This window comes from Fukomys damarensis, unplaced genomic scaffold, assembly GCF_012274545.1.
Source record: "Fukomys damarensis isolate Sample0158 unplaced genomic scaffold, DMR_v1.0_HiC HiC_scaffold_17, whole genome shotgun sequence".
Taxonomy (NCBI): domain Eukaryota; kingdom Metazoa; phylum Chordata; class Mammalia; order Rodentia; family Bathyergidae; genus Fukomys; species Fukomys damarensis.
The window spans coordinates 3,264,627-3,280,272 of NW_022900929.1; the positions used below are offsets into that span (position 1 = coordinate 3,264,627).

General features: G+C 41.8%; 1 protein-coding gene across 1 annotated transcript in view; it reads right to left on the minus strand.

Annotated features, from left to right (window-relative positions):
• Nucleotides 1–15,645, minus strand: part of Gna12 (G protein subunit alpha 12) — a gene marked incomplete at its 5' end in the record, with an annotated part of 97,205 nt that extends 81,560 nt beyond the window's left edge. Inside the window, one exon of the mRNA XM_010642857.3 lies at nt 15,469–15,645. Coding sequence (XP_010641159.1) covers nt 15,469–15,645 — 177 coding nt within the window. The remainder of the gene's footprint in view (nt 1–15,468) is intronic.
• Between the last annotated feature and the right edge of the window lies 1 nt (nt 15,646).

Sequence of the window (15,646 nt, forward strand, 5' to 3'; positions counted from 1 at the left end):
ACAACAGTAGTGACCCACCCCTTATGACCAGACCCCACCTTCTAACAGCCAGTCAGCCACAACACCCACAATCCCATCTCATTCCAGACATGTGAAGCTTTGAGGGCCATTTTAGATCTAAACCATATCAGGACATATATACAAAAGATACAAAACCAGTAAAAAAACTTAGTTGGTCTGATGAGAGATTAAGATCCACTGTAATTTCACAAGCAGGAAAATAGCTATAGGAAGAATGTCTGAGAGTTAGGCATGATGGTGGACCACGATCCCAGCACACTGTAAGGCTGAGACAGCAGGATGGTAAGTCAGCCCAGAGTGGGCAACTTACTTCGCAAGAGCCTGCCTCAGAACTGGGGGTAAAAAAAAGGAATTAAAAAGAGCCAGGGATGTAGATCAGTGCAAAAGCTCTCAGTTCAACCACCAGTACTTGGTGGAGGGGTGATTCTGAGAAGCTTCTGAGGACAGCATATATGCTGAGGACATCCAGGGTGCCGTGGGCAGAGGAGAGACATCAGCAGAATGGTGGCTTGAAGACATATGCAGAACACTGTAATGATGGACACATTTGTCAAAAGCTGCAGAACAAGCCAGATGGTACACACCTGTAATCTTAGCACTTGAGAGGCTGAGGCGGGAAGACTGCCATGAGGTCAGCCTGAACTACACAGCAAGATCCTGTCTCAAACAAACAAAAAGACAAACAACCTCCTCAAAACCAAAAACACAACCCCACAGAACCATATAACACAAAGAGCAAATCCTAATGTATACTATGAACTTCAGCTAATAATAATGTATCAATATTGGTTCAAGGATTATTAAAAAAACACAAGAAGGCAAGATGTTACTAATAGAGGAAACAGGGCAGGGGAGGGGGGATGTGAGAGCTCAGGCGAGTTTCAGGCAACCAAGAATTCAGACAAGTTTCCAATTTAAAAAAATGCTGAAGATGTTGTGATCTGTTTGGCAAATATTTACACATTCTGAAAATATTCAAGATTACAGAAATTCTAATGCAAGATTCAAACCAGAAATTAAATTACAACACCTACAATTCAAAATGAAAATTTCTGGTTAACTGCAGAGGAATTAACAAGGGCAGAAAAGGATTTAATCACCAGTGGACAGTTAAATCGTATTCCTAGGGATTTGTGTTTTAAAATTGCCATCATTAATGCAGCTTCTAAAATACTGTTTACCATAGAAAATATATTTTTGAATTGACAAGTCCATAGCTGTATTACAGAAATAAAGGCTTTTTTTCTACATATGGTTACATACATCTTTACCACAGGACTGTAGTTCTTGAACTGTCTTGTGGTGTGTGTATGTATGTGTAGGCACGAGTGTTATGTGAGAGTGGAGGTGTGTGTGCATGTGTGTCAAGGTGATGGGTGAGTATGAGTGAGTGTACTGCATGTGATTCCCTTGGAGTTTTGCACTGTCCTCCATGAGACGCAGCTGTGCTGTGTTCACTTGTAAGAATGATCACACCGTTTGAGAGTTCCTGCAGCTACCACCGCCTCACAGAAAAGGGAAACTACAACTATTGCTGCCCACATCATCCTCTCTGCAACACTCCCGCAATACAGGGGATTGAGCCCAAGTGGCCTGACCGCCCACTGCCACTAACTTCCCAACAGGCAGAGTCACGTGTTACAAAGGGCTGCCAGCTGTTTTCTCATCTGAAACATGACCCTTGCCTCACCTCTCCCTGTCACTGTGGGGCTGCCACGGTTAACAAACAAGGGATTACATGAAAAGGGGTTGAACACTGTGAAGCTGGATACGGGAACTTATTCAGTACTGTAACAAGGTGCCGAGCAGGCAGGTAGAAGGGCCAGAGCTGCTGACCCAATCTGCTGCTGGTGCCACCAGAGTTGCCTTCTGCTCCCATTACATGTGAGTACCAGGGTAAACAGCAGGGAAAGAAAACTGATCACATCATTCCTGTTTTTAGAGGATGTCAGTTTAGCAGCTGGCCAACAAAATCAACTTCCCTCTGCCTGAATAGGTCCTTCTTTAGTGGACATACCCATATCACAATGGCCTGCTTTCTGCAATGAAGTACAGGGGGCTCATGGCAGTGCCAGCAGAGATGGGCTAGGGCACCACCTATCACCTCTGATGCTGACAACAATATTGCTGCCTTGGACAGTTTATATCCAGAGAGAAAAGGAGAAGGTAACCTTCCAATGGGCAGACACCCCTATTTCCTTCTGTGAAGGAAGACTGCAGCAAGCCTTCTTCGGACAGATGATAGATTTCTGTTGGAGATGTCCTGAAACGCTTAATTCTGCAACTGTGTGGACACCGGTGGTGAGTGGGATTTGGACATAACACCCCTCTCTCCTCATTCACTTACTCTCTGGCTGTATCTTTTCACTCCTTTCTGTTTGTGACTTATCTATATGTTTGTTATTCTTGTATGATAGAAAACACTCTCAGGCAATCTACTCCTGTTCCAGTTTTCCTTTTTCCCAGACAGTTTTCCACCTGTCCTCTGCATGCTATCCTGCCCCTTTTGGCTATACTACTTAAGAGCTGCCAGGTTATTTCTTAGTGCTTAGCTCTTCATCAGCTCAAACCTTCAGAAGCACTCTGGCCAATTTCCCTAACACCATTTCCACCTTCTTGTCTTCTCAGGTCAGAGCAGATTCCAATTGCAGTTCACATCTGAGGAAGGAGGTGAGTAAAGCTCAAAACTGGTTTGGACTGAGGTTTTCTTCTGAAGTCCTAGTGGTGTCCTAGACCTCTAGCCTACTCCCCAGACCCCTGAGCTTGAGTTCAGCACATTTTCTGCCTCTGCCATGATCCTCTGGGTTTGAGGTCCCCTTCACTTTCCTTAAGCTTTATGTTTCAGATCCCCAGATCTGCTATTTCCCAGGATGGAGGGCAATAGGGAGACTATTCAACCTGAACTCAAGAGATGAGCTACCTAGCCCTAGAATCCTCCCTCTGCCCTTGGCTGTGGTGTTCAGAATGGCGTCAGATTCAATTTGTTGTCTTCTGCTCCCAAGATTAGAACTGATTTGAAAGTTACATCAGGAGCTGGACAGATGGAGATCAAACTCCTGTTTTTTTTGCTAAAGAGCTTGGTTCAGCTTTGTAGCCAAGTTAGCCTGTTCTCTCTGCACAGTTGGGACAAAAAGGGGCAAGGGAGCTCTACACCTGGTGGCACGAAGGAAGAATACACACTCCTGTGGGCAGGTGGCTCTACAGAGAGGGTGCTGATTGGGCTGCTCACTCCTTCCTGGACTTGCCAGTCTAGCAAGTCATGCCTCCTCCCCAAGCAGGAGGCCAGACCCTTCTCCAGGGGAACAGTGGCTGGGAAAGTAAAGACCCCAGTCCTTGGAGAACCCCAACTTTCCCTGACAGGGTTACTCAAGGAGCAAACAACCTCATAGAGAAGGTGCCACGGAGACAGACGCTCCCCATACCTAGGAGGTTTGCCTGTTGGGCTGGCCAGCTCATCTTTGCAGTTTTGGCAGCACCGAGCACAGAGGCACTTCATAGGTGCTTGCTGACTTGGCTTCCCAAGATGATTTCTTTTAATAAGACATCTGCTCTAACTAGTATGTTCTGATAGGCCTGGTATGTTTGTTTAAAAACAATCTCATTATAGTCATACCAAATATGTACTGATAAGAAGGTAAATGACCAGTTTTCTGTTTCTCAATTCTGACTAGCTAATGTTTCCGGGAGCCTCTCCTCCTGGCCCATTATCATTCCATACTTTTTTTTTTTTTGGTACTGGGGATCAAACTCAGGGCCTTGTGCTTGCGAGGCAGGCGGTGGAACCACTGAGCTAAATCCTTAGTCCTCATTCTATACTTTCAAGATTTGACCTTTATCTATTTCATCAAGTCATCAGAACCCTGGGGAAAAAACATTTCCTCTCCCCATTCTAAAACTAAAGTTATGGGATCTTTATTTCCTTGAAAAAAACATTTAAGTGGCCACAAAAATATAAACAGTTACTAGTCTTGTGTGTGTCAAGAATTGTATAGTATGAGCAGGAGCTGGTCGTGGTGGTTCATGCCTGTAGTCCCAGCACTCGAGAGACTGAGGCAGGAGGATCACCACAAGTTAAGGCCAGCCTGAACTACATTGTGAGACTCAGTCTCAAAAAACAACACAAAAAAATGAAAACAAAACCAAAAGTAGCATGAGTGGGAAACACAGATTAAAGTCTTTTAACATGTATAGAAATTCTAAACACAAATGCATGAAGTGGCTGGTCCTGTAATGAAAGTCACAAGTAAGGTGAGACTTTAAATAATGACTATCTTTTCTTTCTCAGTTCTCAAATCTTTTGTTTGGCACACCATGTGAATTGTCTGCAAAGACAAACATAATTCCACCTTGAAGATCAATGCAATTTGCATCTCTTCATGCTTTGTCAGTGACTGTGGCAGTGTGCTCACTGTGACCAATGCTAACCAGCGAACTCTCATCAGAAATTCCTCTGCAGTAAGAATCACAGACGCAGGACACTGCTCACTGGGTCTGGACAAATTTCATCATGTGTCCCACTGATGGCAGACAGCTCCATGAGACAAGGACTGTATCTCTTACAACCAAGCTGTATACACAGCAAGGCACAAAGTGCCTGCACTGAAAAACTGAGCAGGCCTGCTGCTGTAGAAAGGCAGGAGTCAGGGACAGCATATTACCTGGACACCTGGAACAATCACATGTGTTCCCTCAGACTACTTCTACCTGCTTACAAACCCTCCCAAGCCTAAGGACCATCCTGTTACTGTCCTACGGATGCTGCACACCCCTAGCTCAAGTTCCAAATAGTTGGTCTATGGAACCACTACAGAGGCATCAGCTTCTCTAACTGATATGCTGACATAGAGTGCAAAATACGTCTTCCATAATGACAACAAGCCTGGACATGCCTGGACACTTGTCCTAATGTAGATGCAGATAATTCAGTTGTTTTTTTTTTTTCCCCCTTTTTTGTGATGCTGGGGATGGAACCCTGGGCCCAGTACATGGTAAATGCATGTTCTACTCCTGGGACACACCCTTAGCTCCAAGACAGTGATCTTAACTGGCAAACAAAACACAGAAAGACTATCACACAGGTCAGCAACTATCATTCACACTCTGCTCACTCCTAAAAGGATACTTGGTTGATGTCAAGTAGCAGCTTTTCTGGTCCTGGCTTCTCCCCATGTAGTACTGGGGATTGAACTCAGGTCCTTTGCATCAAGTTACTTCCTCAGCCCTTTAAAATTTTTTTGTTTTAAATTTTGAGACAGGGTCTTGCTAAGTCACTAAATTCCTCACAGTGGGCTAAACCTGGCTATCCTCCCTCAGCCTCCTGAAGTGCTGAGATTCCAGACCTTTTCACAGAGATGCAAAGAAGACTCCAGTTCTTTGGGTGCCCCCCACCCCCTTTACAGGGATCGAACTCAGGACTTTATGCTTGCGAGGCAGGCACAGTGCTGTTGAGCTACATCCCTGGCCCTTCTTTGGTTTAAATACAAACCATAATCCTTATAGTATGAAATGAACTCACCTGTTGTAAAGGGGTGGCATTGCCCTTCAGGTAAAGCAAGTGACATACCAGGTCCATTACACAGCATTAGCTTCTTTAACTTGAAGACCACCCTATAATTACATCTCTAGATAAGCCTTACATTTAAATCTGCAGCACCATTTAAAAAAGATACGATCCATGGATCCATTCTCAACTATGTAATAACAAAATAATTATGAGCTGTCAACAGAGCACTACCTGGCATCAAGCACAGCTATATTCCAAACCTCACATGACTGATGATGGGAGGTGAAAGACTGCTTCTCTTACAAGATCTGGTTAAAATAACAAGCTTGGAATAAATTTGGAAGCTGGAGGGCAAGACCCATTATTTATGACTCTGCATCCCCAGCAATGGCTAAAGGTGTTTCTTGGATTTTCATTCAACTGGCGGAATGATGCTTTTGGGAGGGGGCGTTATAAAAGGACCAACCACGTGTGTTCAAGTGTTAAAGTAAATCTGCTTACTTAAATGCAATTTGCCAACAAGGCAATAAAAATCCAACTATGCTTCAGAACCCAGAAGCTGACTTATGCTTCTATTCTCACACATAGCCACTGCAGTATCAGAGTGGTATTTCTTCCTGTCCAGGGAACTCCTTGAAATTACACACACATATGAGTTTCCTAGGGAGAAAGCCCACCACTTTCAGCCAGGGTGCTGCAACCAACAGTCTCTATAGCAAGCTACCATACTCAGATCACTCCTTTGGACAATGTTGATATTTTAAAATATCTGTTCCTTTTGGAATTTTCTTAGGTGATAGACAAATGTGGAGCCCCAACATGGTCTCATTTGTGTTTTATTCACCTGCTGAAATCTTAGAGAGCCTTAAAAGGCTAGCTCAAATCCTCTGCCTGGATAAGGCCTCTTCTAACGCCCCTATCAGAAGTAATCTTCCCAGAGCCACCTCTGTACCGTCACAGTGCCCTGTAACATGGCATCTGTTCCTGCTTGGCATTGCAATCGCTTGTGCAATTGTCTTCCCAGCTTCAAGAATGCTGGAAGGGTTGAGAATAGGTGGCATTCACTATCCCTTCCCTCACCAGCACCCAGCACAAAGCCTTACATATTTTGTTGAACTTTAAGTCTTTTATTTCAGTGTCAATAAAAGACCACACAGCATAATAATCTAATTCTTCAAGATATTCCTAAAATCAGCAATACATCTACACATAAAGTAGTCTGTTGAATTACTTTAAATTAAATCAATATGAATGCAATTACTGTATATGCATGATGTTATTATTTCCCATCATGTAGCAAAAAACCTTCAGCTTCCATCTAACTGGATGTGAAATTCAGTATTTAAAAATGCTCCTGCAATGTAAAGCACCACATACAGATTAGGGAGTGGAACCTCTGTGAGACAAATCCAAGATTGGCTGAGCTTCCACCAGGCTAAGGTGCACACTGTCATCACAGGCATTACTACAATTTCCAAAACATCAAATCCATGAGCTTTAAGGAGAGCCCACTTTGGAAGTCAGAGAATATCCATTTAAGACTACAAAAGTAAAAAGAAGCCAGGTGTGGTGGCATGCATCTGTAATCCCAGCACTCTGGGAGGCTGAGGCAGGAGGATTGCCACATTTGAGCCCAGCCTGAGCAACTCAGTGTGATGTTGTCTCAAAATAAAAAAGGGCTGGGGATGTAGTGTAGGGCAACGGCCCTGGGTTAAAGAAGAGAGGGAGGAGAGAGGGGAGGAAGGGAGAGAGAGACCACGTAGTCTTCCTGATATTATTTACAGCATGACAAAGCAAAAGCAACTAGGAAATTCAAACAATCAATTGCAAAGGATAATTGGAAGTAAAGAAGTTAAAGAATTCCTCTGTTCAAATCCAGGCTCACCTATGACCTGAAAGAAGAGCCCTGCACCAGGAACCAAAAGACCAGAGTGATAGACTCCTGGCTCTACCAAGATGGAGCAGCTCTATTTCTTAAAAAAAATAAAAATAAAAAAGACTGGACACAATGCAACAAGCATGAAAAATAAAGTGGAAGGAAAACAGGAGTCCCAGTGACTTCAGAACTTGAGCAAGGACAGGGCAGTGAATACTGTGGATGTCCTCTGCCTCCTGCCCATCTCTGTAGAAGCCAAGCTGAAGCAGCCAAGAGGCACAGAGGAGGGCTGGGTTAGCTCAGTGGTTCCTCTGCCTGCCTTGCAAGCGCAAGGTCCTGAGTTCAGTCCCCAGTAACGAAAGAGAGAGAGAGAGAGAGAGAGAGAGAGAGAGAGAGAGAGAGAACCTAAAAGGCACAGAGGAAAAGAGCTCAACATGGGCTTATCCCTGGCCAGAGACTCAGAAGAGTGGACTCAGATTGAAGACCCTTGCAGCAATGCCACTCTCCTCCAGCCAAATTTCAAGAGACAACCACATATGCCATCCTCAGGGGTTGAGGGAACCTGATTTCCCACCTCCTTCCTGCCCTGAGGAAACAGGTGATATCCCACATGGCCCAGCAGATAGAGGTGGCAGGGTCAGACAGAGATCTACGCTCTCACTTTCTATCTGCCTAGAAGCAGCGGAGGATGCTCCAGTTCCCTCAATGGAGAGGGTCCACAGGCCCAGCAGGGAAACTGAGTCTCCAACCTCAGCCAGGACCAACCATGGACAAAAACAGAAGAAAGGGGAGGCTGGCTGGTTGTCACTCTACTGCCCCCTCTCATTCCTGGAATTAGCCAGGCCCAGAGTGGGCTGATGTTACAAACATACTCAACAAAGCAACAGACTCAGGAACCTGGAGGCCTTATAGCCAAAAAGCAAACAGCTCTGCTGTCAGAGCTCCAGAAGAGCAGACAGTGAGTAGATTGCAAAAGGCAAATGTACAGATTCAAGAAGCTGAGTAAACTTCAAATTTAAAGAAACTGAAAGAAACATACATAGAGCTAAATCTAATAATTAAATTTCTGGAAAATAAAGACAAAGGAAAAGTCTTAAAAGCAGCCAGAGAAAAATAAAACATTAATTTATAGGGGAACCTCCATTTCTCAACCTGAAACCATGGAAACCATAAGAATGTGGCACTTTTCCAGTACTAAAAGAACTATTATGAATTCTATAGCTGGCAAAGATATCCTACAAGAATGAAGGGGAAATACAGAATTCTTTGATGAAAGAAAGCTAAGAGTTGCAAGCAGAGCCACTCTTAATGGCTAGAAGTCTCTAAACAGAAAACAAGTGACAACAGAAGGCCTACCTCAGAGAGAGAATGGTCAGGTGGGTAAGAAGAGGGCCAGAGGCACAGTAATAGGTAAAAAGAGGACAGAAATAGACTATCCTACTTCTTATGTTTCTTAAAGCTTATTTCATGACTGAAGTAAAACCTGATGCAGCACTCAAAGTCTAATAAGAAATACTAAGACATCTGTATTTAAAAAGTAAAGATAGCAAAGTGACCTGAATGGAAATAAAACTTCAACTCTTCACTTAAAGTTGTAAAACACCAATGTCAAAAGACTGGGATGAGTTACACATGGAACCCTGTGACCCTACCAAGGAAATAGTTCAGAATGTTATACTTAAAAATCAACTGATAAGGGGCTGGGGATTTAGCTCAGTGGCACCGTGGCTGCCTCTCAAGTGCAAGGTCCTAAGTTCGATCCCTGGGACTGGGGGGGGATCAACTGATAAGATGGAATCCTAAAACAGGTTTAAATAATCCAGAAGAAAGGAAGAACAGAACAAACCAAAAAAGGGGGAGGGATAAGTTATGTGCCCTAACACATTAATGATGAACTTATCTTAAATGTAAATGATCTAAATATATAAATTAATTGGGGTTGCAAGAGTGCATAAAAAAGTGTCTATATGAAACTTACTTCCAAGAAACATGGTTAAAAGTAAAAGGATGGGAAAAATCAGATACCATGACAGCATTAATGAAAACAGAACAGAGTACAGTAAAATATCTGATAAAGTAGACTTCAGTGTAAAGACAATTACTAGAGAAAGCATCCCTACTAAGATTCACGTTATGACTTTTTGACTTTACAAAATACAAAAATCATACATATCCAGCCTATTTCAAATTCTGAATGTTGATCTTTTACAGGGCTAGCAAAATGCAATAAAAGATCTTATGATCAAGGGCAGTAGCAGTGAGCTGAGGATCCCAGCTGCACACAATCATAAGAGTCAAAAATTGCTCCTCTACAGCTCCGGTGTTGCTAAGAAAGGGTGCTTGTTAAGTTAGGTGTAAATTAAATGCATTTTTTGACTTACAATATCTTCAACTTGTGATGAGTTTACTGGGAAGTAATACCACTGTAAGTTAAAAGGCCTTTTTAAAGACAAGGAGGGACATTACATAACGACAAAGGGTCAATCTACAAGGTGGACATAATAATCTTAAATGTTTATGTACCACACAACTGGACCTCCAAATATATGAAACAAAAACTGACAGCTAAAGGAGAAATAGACAAATTCATAATTATAGTTGGGGATTTCAATACTCCACTCTCTGCAAGTAACCAAATTACTAAACAGAAACTCAGCATGGATACTGAGCCACTGTGAACCAAGAACTTCCACTAGCAAGGCAGAACACTCCAGCAAGCACCAGAATACACACTTTTCAGAAGTGTCTACAGAACACTTACCATAGGACCACAAAACATACACGAAACAGACCATAAACTAGGCCGTAAAATGAACCCACCCAAATTTAAAAGAACTAAAACCATACAAAGTGTGTTCTCTCACCATAATGGAGTCAAACTAGAGTTCAATAACAGAAACAAGAAAATCTCTAAGCATTTGAAAACCACAACATACTTATAAAGCACGAGTCAAAGAAAACATTTCAAAAGAAATAAAATGCACACAAAACTGAATACAAATGAAAGTATAATGTGAAATAGGAAGAAAGGGGCTAAGGGGGTAGGGAAAGTGGGAAGGGTAGGGGAAAGGGAATAAGGGCAAAGAAAAAATATGGCAAAATGCAAAGATGGAAATAAAGTGTTTGTAAATGGGGAGGGGAGGAGGGGTGAAGGGAGGACAGGGACAAGGGGAAAAAACGAGAACCAAGACCTGTCATGTAAGGTACAAGATCCCAATAATGAATGTAACTGAACTGTATACCTAAAATGTACCAATAAACTCAATGAAGTGGGGGGAAAGTATAACATACCAAAATATATGAACACAGCTAAAGTAGTGCAGAGAGGGAAATTTATAGTCCTTAAACTGTTTATATTAGAAAGGAGGCAAATCTTAGAGCAGACAAAAAACAAAAAACAAAAAACAAAACAAAAGAAGAATAAAATAAATGGGACAAAAACAGTAAAGGAAATAAAAACAACGAAACTATATATGGGGAAAAATAAAACAATGGTATAAAAAGCTGGTTCTTTTGATTAGGAGAAAAGGTCAGTAAAACTTGTAAGCCCTTAGGAAGACTGACAAAAAATGGAGAGAGAAGACATAAATCACTAATATCAGGAAACAACAAGACACTGAAACTCTCCCTACTTTTACTCAGCATAACACTGGAAGTTCCAGCCACTGCAGTGAAGTAAGAAAGAGAAATAGAAGACATACCTATTGGGAAAGAGAAACAAGAACTGTCACTACTTGTAGCTAACATGCTGGTCTATGTAGAATATCGCAAGGAATCCACAGGAAAGCTCTCATAACCATTATGTTCAGAAAGGTCAAAGGAAGCAAAAGCAGACGCAAAACTGAATCATGTTGTTTAACTAAAAGTGGGCATGTGGAAACTGAAGTAAAGGCACAAAATACTTTACAACTGCTTTAAAGAAAAGTAAATAATTAGATGTAAACTTAAAACATCCTGAAAAATGGAAAAGAAAGATAGATCAAAGATTTAAATGAATGAAGATAAAGTGTGTTCATCAACAGCCTGACTCAACAGAGTAAAGATGTTAATTTTCTCCAATTTGATCCTGAGATCTAATGCAATTACTATCAACATCCCAGAGAAGTTTTTTTTTAAAACAAACATATATAGGCATAAACAAGATAACTTCTAAAATTTATGAGGAAAAAAGGCACAGGCTTTAGAATAACTAAAGCAATCTTGAAAAACAAATAGTGGGAGAAATCACTCTTCTGATACTAACACATAGCAGCAGTAAACCAACACATTGTAATAGTATCAGCACAAGGACAGACATACAAATCAATGGAACTGAGCAGAGAACTCAGAAACAGACCAAATATGCCCAGATATACAGAAGCAATTCAATAGCAGGATGGTCTTTTCAACAAATGGTACTGGAACAAATGAATAGTCATAGACAAAAACAAAACAAAAAAACCCAACTGTGAAAATTAACTCAAAAATAGATCATGCACTTGAATGTAAAACTATAAAACTTTAAAAAAAACAACAAAATCTGTGGAATCCAAGGCTAAGCAGAATTCTCAAACCTAAAACCAAAAGCAATCATCTATAGCAAGAAAAATTAAACCTGGATCTCACTGAAATTAAAAATTTTGCTGTGAAAGATACTGTTAAGAGGAGGCTATTAAAAACTAGACTGAAAGAAAATCTGTGCAAACCAACATGACAAAGAACTAGTATCCAGAATACATAAAGAATTCCCAAAACTCAATAATAAAAAACAAGCAACCTTATAAGAATATAATAAAAATATAAAGAAATATTTTACTGAAGAGGGTAAAAGGATGGCAAATAAGCATATAAAATATTTATAACATCAGTAGGCATGAGGGAAATGCAAATTAAAACCATAAGAAGATTATCATTCCTCATCTATCAGAAAGGCTGAAATAAAAAAAAAAAGCGATACCACCAAATGCTGACAAGGATGTAGAGAAACTGTATCTCTCATACATGCTGGTGGCAAGGAAAAATGGCACACCCCTAGGGAAACAGTCTGTTAATTTCTTATAAAACTTAACAAGCAACTACCATATGAGCCAATAGGTGTACTGTTGGACGTTTATCCTGGATGTATGAAAATTTATGTACACATAAAAGCATGTATATGAGTGTTTAAAGAAGATTTCTTCATAATGGGTAGAAACTAGAAACAACCAAGACATCCTTCAACAGGTGAATGATTAAATGGTATACTACTCAGCAAGAGAAAAGCAAGAACTATTGATATTTGCAGGCCCTTGGATATGAATCACCAGGGAACTGTGCCGAGTGGTAGAAGCCAATTCTAAGATGTCACATTCTGGATGGTTCTGTTTATATGATGTTCTTGAAATTATAAAACTATAGAATTAGGGAACAGATTACTCACCACCAGGGTAAGGGAGGGGAAGGAGGAAGGAATGACTATTAAAGGGCAACATGAAGGATCCTTTTAGTGATGCAACTGTTCTGTATCTGGACTATATCGATGCCAATATCCTGCTTATAAGTTGTACTACAGTTTTCTAAGATATTACCATTGAGTAGAAGTGGGTAGGGCATACACAGTATCTCTGTGTTATTCTTACAATCACACAGGACTCTACAATTATCTCAAAATTAAAATTTTAATTAAAAAAAGGCAAAAAGACTAGGTTTGGTTCTTAGCTCTGCCACCTGATAATGAGGCAGCTGACCTTGAGTAGAAAATTCCTTATCCTCAATTCCCTCATGTGCTAAATAAATGGGACACCGTCACACTTAGAGCCTTATAAAAATTAAATGCTGGCCGGGGGTTTAGCTCAGTGGTTCTGCTGCCTGCCTTGAAAGCGCAAGGACCTGAGTATGATCCCCAGTTAAAAAAAAAAAAAATAAATGCCACATATGGGAGGCTCTGACCCAGTATGAATAGCATGTAGTACTTTAAAAGAAGCCCATTAACAGTAAATCTCTATGTAAATATTAATCTAAATAGTATCATTCAAATATCCACAACTAAAGCCACTACAAAGCAACTTATTTAAAAAGTTCCTTTTCAAAGTATTCTGGTCAAATAAAAACAGAGGTGGACAAAAAGAAAAAAAATTTGGTTTTAAATGGAAAGATGAATTTCTAACTAATTAAAATGCTCACAACAGAGAAAATGAGTTTAATAAGGAACTAGTAAAATTTGGGAAGGAAAATGGAATACTAGTTAACATATATTGTTTCTGTTGATAAGGAAGCCAAGAAAAGTTAATGTTTATATGCATCAGGAAAAAAGTTACGACTGTGTTTTTTAATGTACTTAATACACCAATAGATTCAAGATCTATTTCTAAATATTTTCTCTGCCTCCCAAGTTGAAAGAAACCAGAATTTAAACTGGGAGATAGCCAGCCAAATGTGCCTAGTTCTGAGGTTTAAGAAGGCAGTGAAAAGTAAAATCAGGCTCTTTGACAGCCCAGAGAGAGAAATGGCATATTTCACCCCGGAAGATGGGGGAATTCTGAAACACACAGCTGATCTCTAGTGAGCTGCACTGGGTGCCTCCTCTTTACAGTTGATGAAGTATTTGGCCAGAGACCTCACTCCGCGAGGCTTCTGAAAGAGGTGAAGAGGAAAGGGATGTCTTATCATTCAAACTATTTTCTTCCCATCACAATCCCAAGCAAGTTATTTTTATCAAAATGAAATACTTTAGAAACAAAAACATAAAGTGAGAATACGAGCCTGGAAATCTAGAGCCCAGGATCTCAGCACCAAGGCCGGGCCCAGAGCACCCCCCGACACACACCAAAGTGAAAGAAAATGTCCTAGATGGGTTTCTAAGGGCTTTCTGCTAAATTTAAAATCCTTCAGGCACTATATAAGCTACTCTCCAGGCAGGTTTTATGGTGTGACAAACTTCTCTCCATCTCTGCTTCAATACAACTTTCCTCAGACCTGTCTGTAAGTTGGCTTCCCCAAAATGGGTTGGCATAAGTCAGGAGGGGGCAAGAAAAGTGTAAAGATAAGAAACTCAAAGAGGAAATGATCCCATCTAGGTGTAGGACAGACTCTCCTTTTCCTATGTCAGTTTTCTTCAGATTTCCTTTGGGGCCCTTTCCACAACTCACAGAGGTGAAAGTCAGGACCCCAGACTCCGTCAACTGCAGTGTTTCTTTTACAAATACGGCAAAGACTATAAAAGGAACTAGAAACTGAACCTGGAGCTTCGTCACAATGTAAGGATATTATCTGTATCCGGTTCAAACACATAAAACAACTGTGCAACAATGGAGGAAATCTGGACACTGACTAAATATTTGATGACAGTAAGGAGTTACTACTATTTTTTAAGGTTGCTTGTGGTACCGTGATCATGTTTTTTAAAACAAGGCCTTGTCTTTTAGCAAAACATACTAAAATGTTTTCTAAAGCAACTACACAATATCTGGGGTTTGTTCCAAGATTGAGGGGGCATAGGTGAAGGGGACTGGCACGGAATTGATCAGAGGTGAAGCTGGGAAATGGGTACCTTACAGTTCTTCCCACTATCTTCTCTACATATGTATGTTTAAAATTTGCCTACTAAAAAAAAAAAAAAAAAAAAAAAAATTACGACTGGCCGCTGGTTCCTCCCAGTCTACAGAGCTCTTAAAGGCCTGGTAGTGGGCAGGGAAAATTCAGAGCCTTCATCCTACGAAGCTCAGGGGAAACGGGGGATGCAGCGCCAGCCAGGGCGGGAGGGGGGAGTTCTCTCGCATCAAGACCCCCTCTTTCAGTCCCCAAGTCCCCAGACGTTCGGCCAGCTTCCAGTAGCTATGTCCCCAGGCGTCCGAGAAAGGGCAAAGCCCCCAGGACCTTGGGGAAACTAAAGAGGTTGTGCAGGGGTGGAGGATCCCAGGTGACCCTGAGGCGGCCCGCTAGATACTGCGCTGGGGACAGAGCTGGGGACACCTGGCCGATGCCAGGCAGGAGACAACGGGGCGAACTAGGCCGGCGCCGCAGCTACGCGGGAGGACAAGGCGGCCGGGACCTGCTACCTGCGCCCCACCTGGGCACAGGTGTGCGAAGGGTGGGCGGGGCCTCGCATCACCTTGAGGATGTTGTCGAAGATGGTGTCGCGGAACTCGAGCAGCGCCTTCTGGTCGAACTCGCGGCCGTGGATTATGCGCATCTGCTTGAGAAAGGTGGACTTGCCGCTCTCGCCCGCGCCTAGCAGCAGGATCTTGACGAGGCGCCGCACAGCTCGCCGCTCGCGGGCCAGCAGCGCG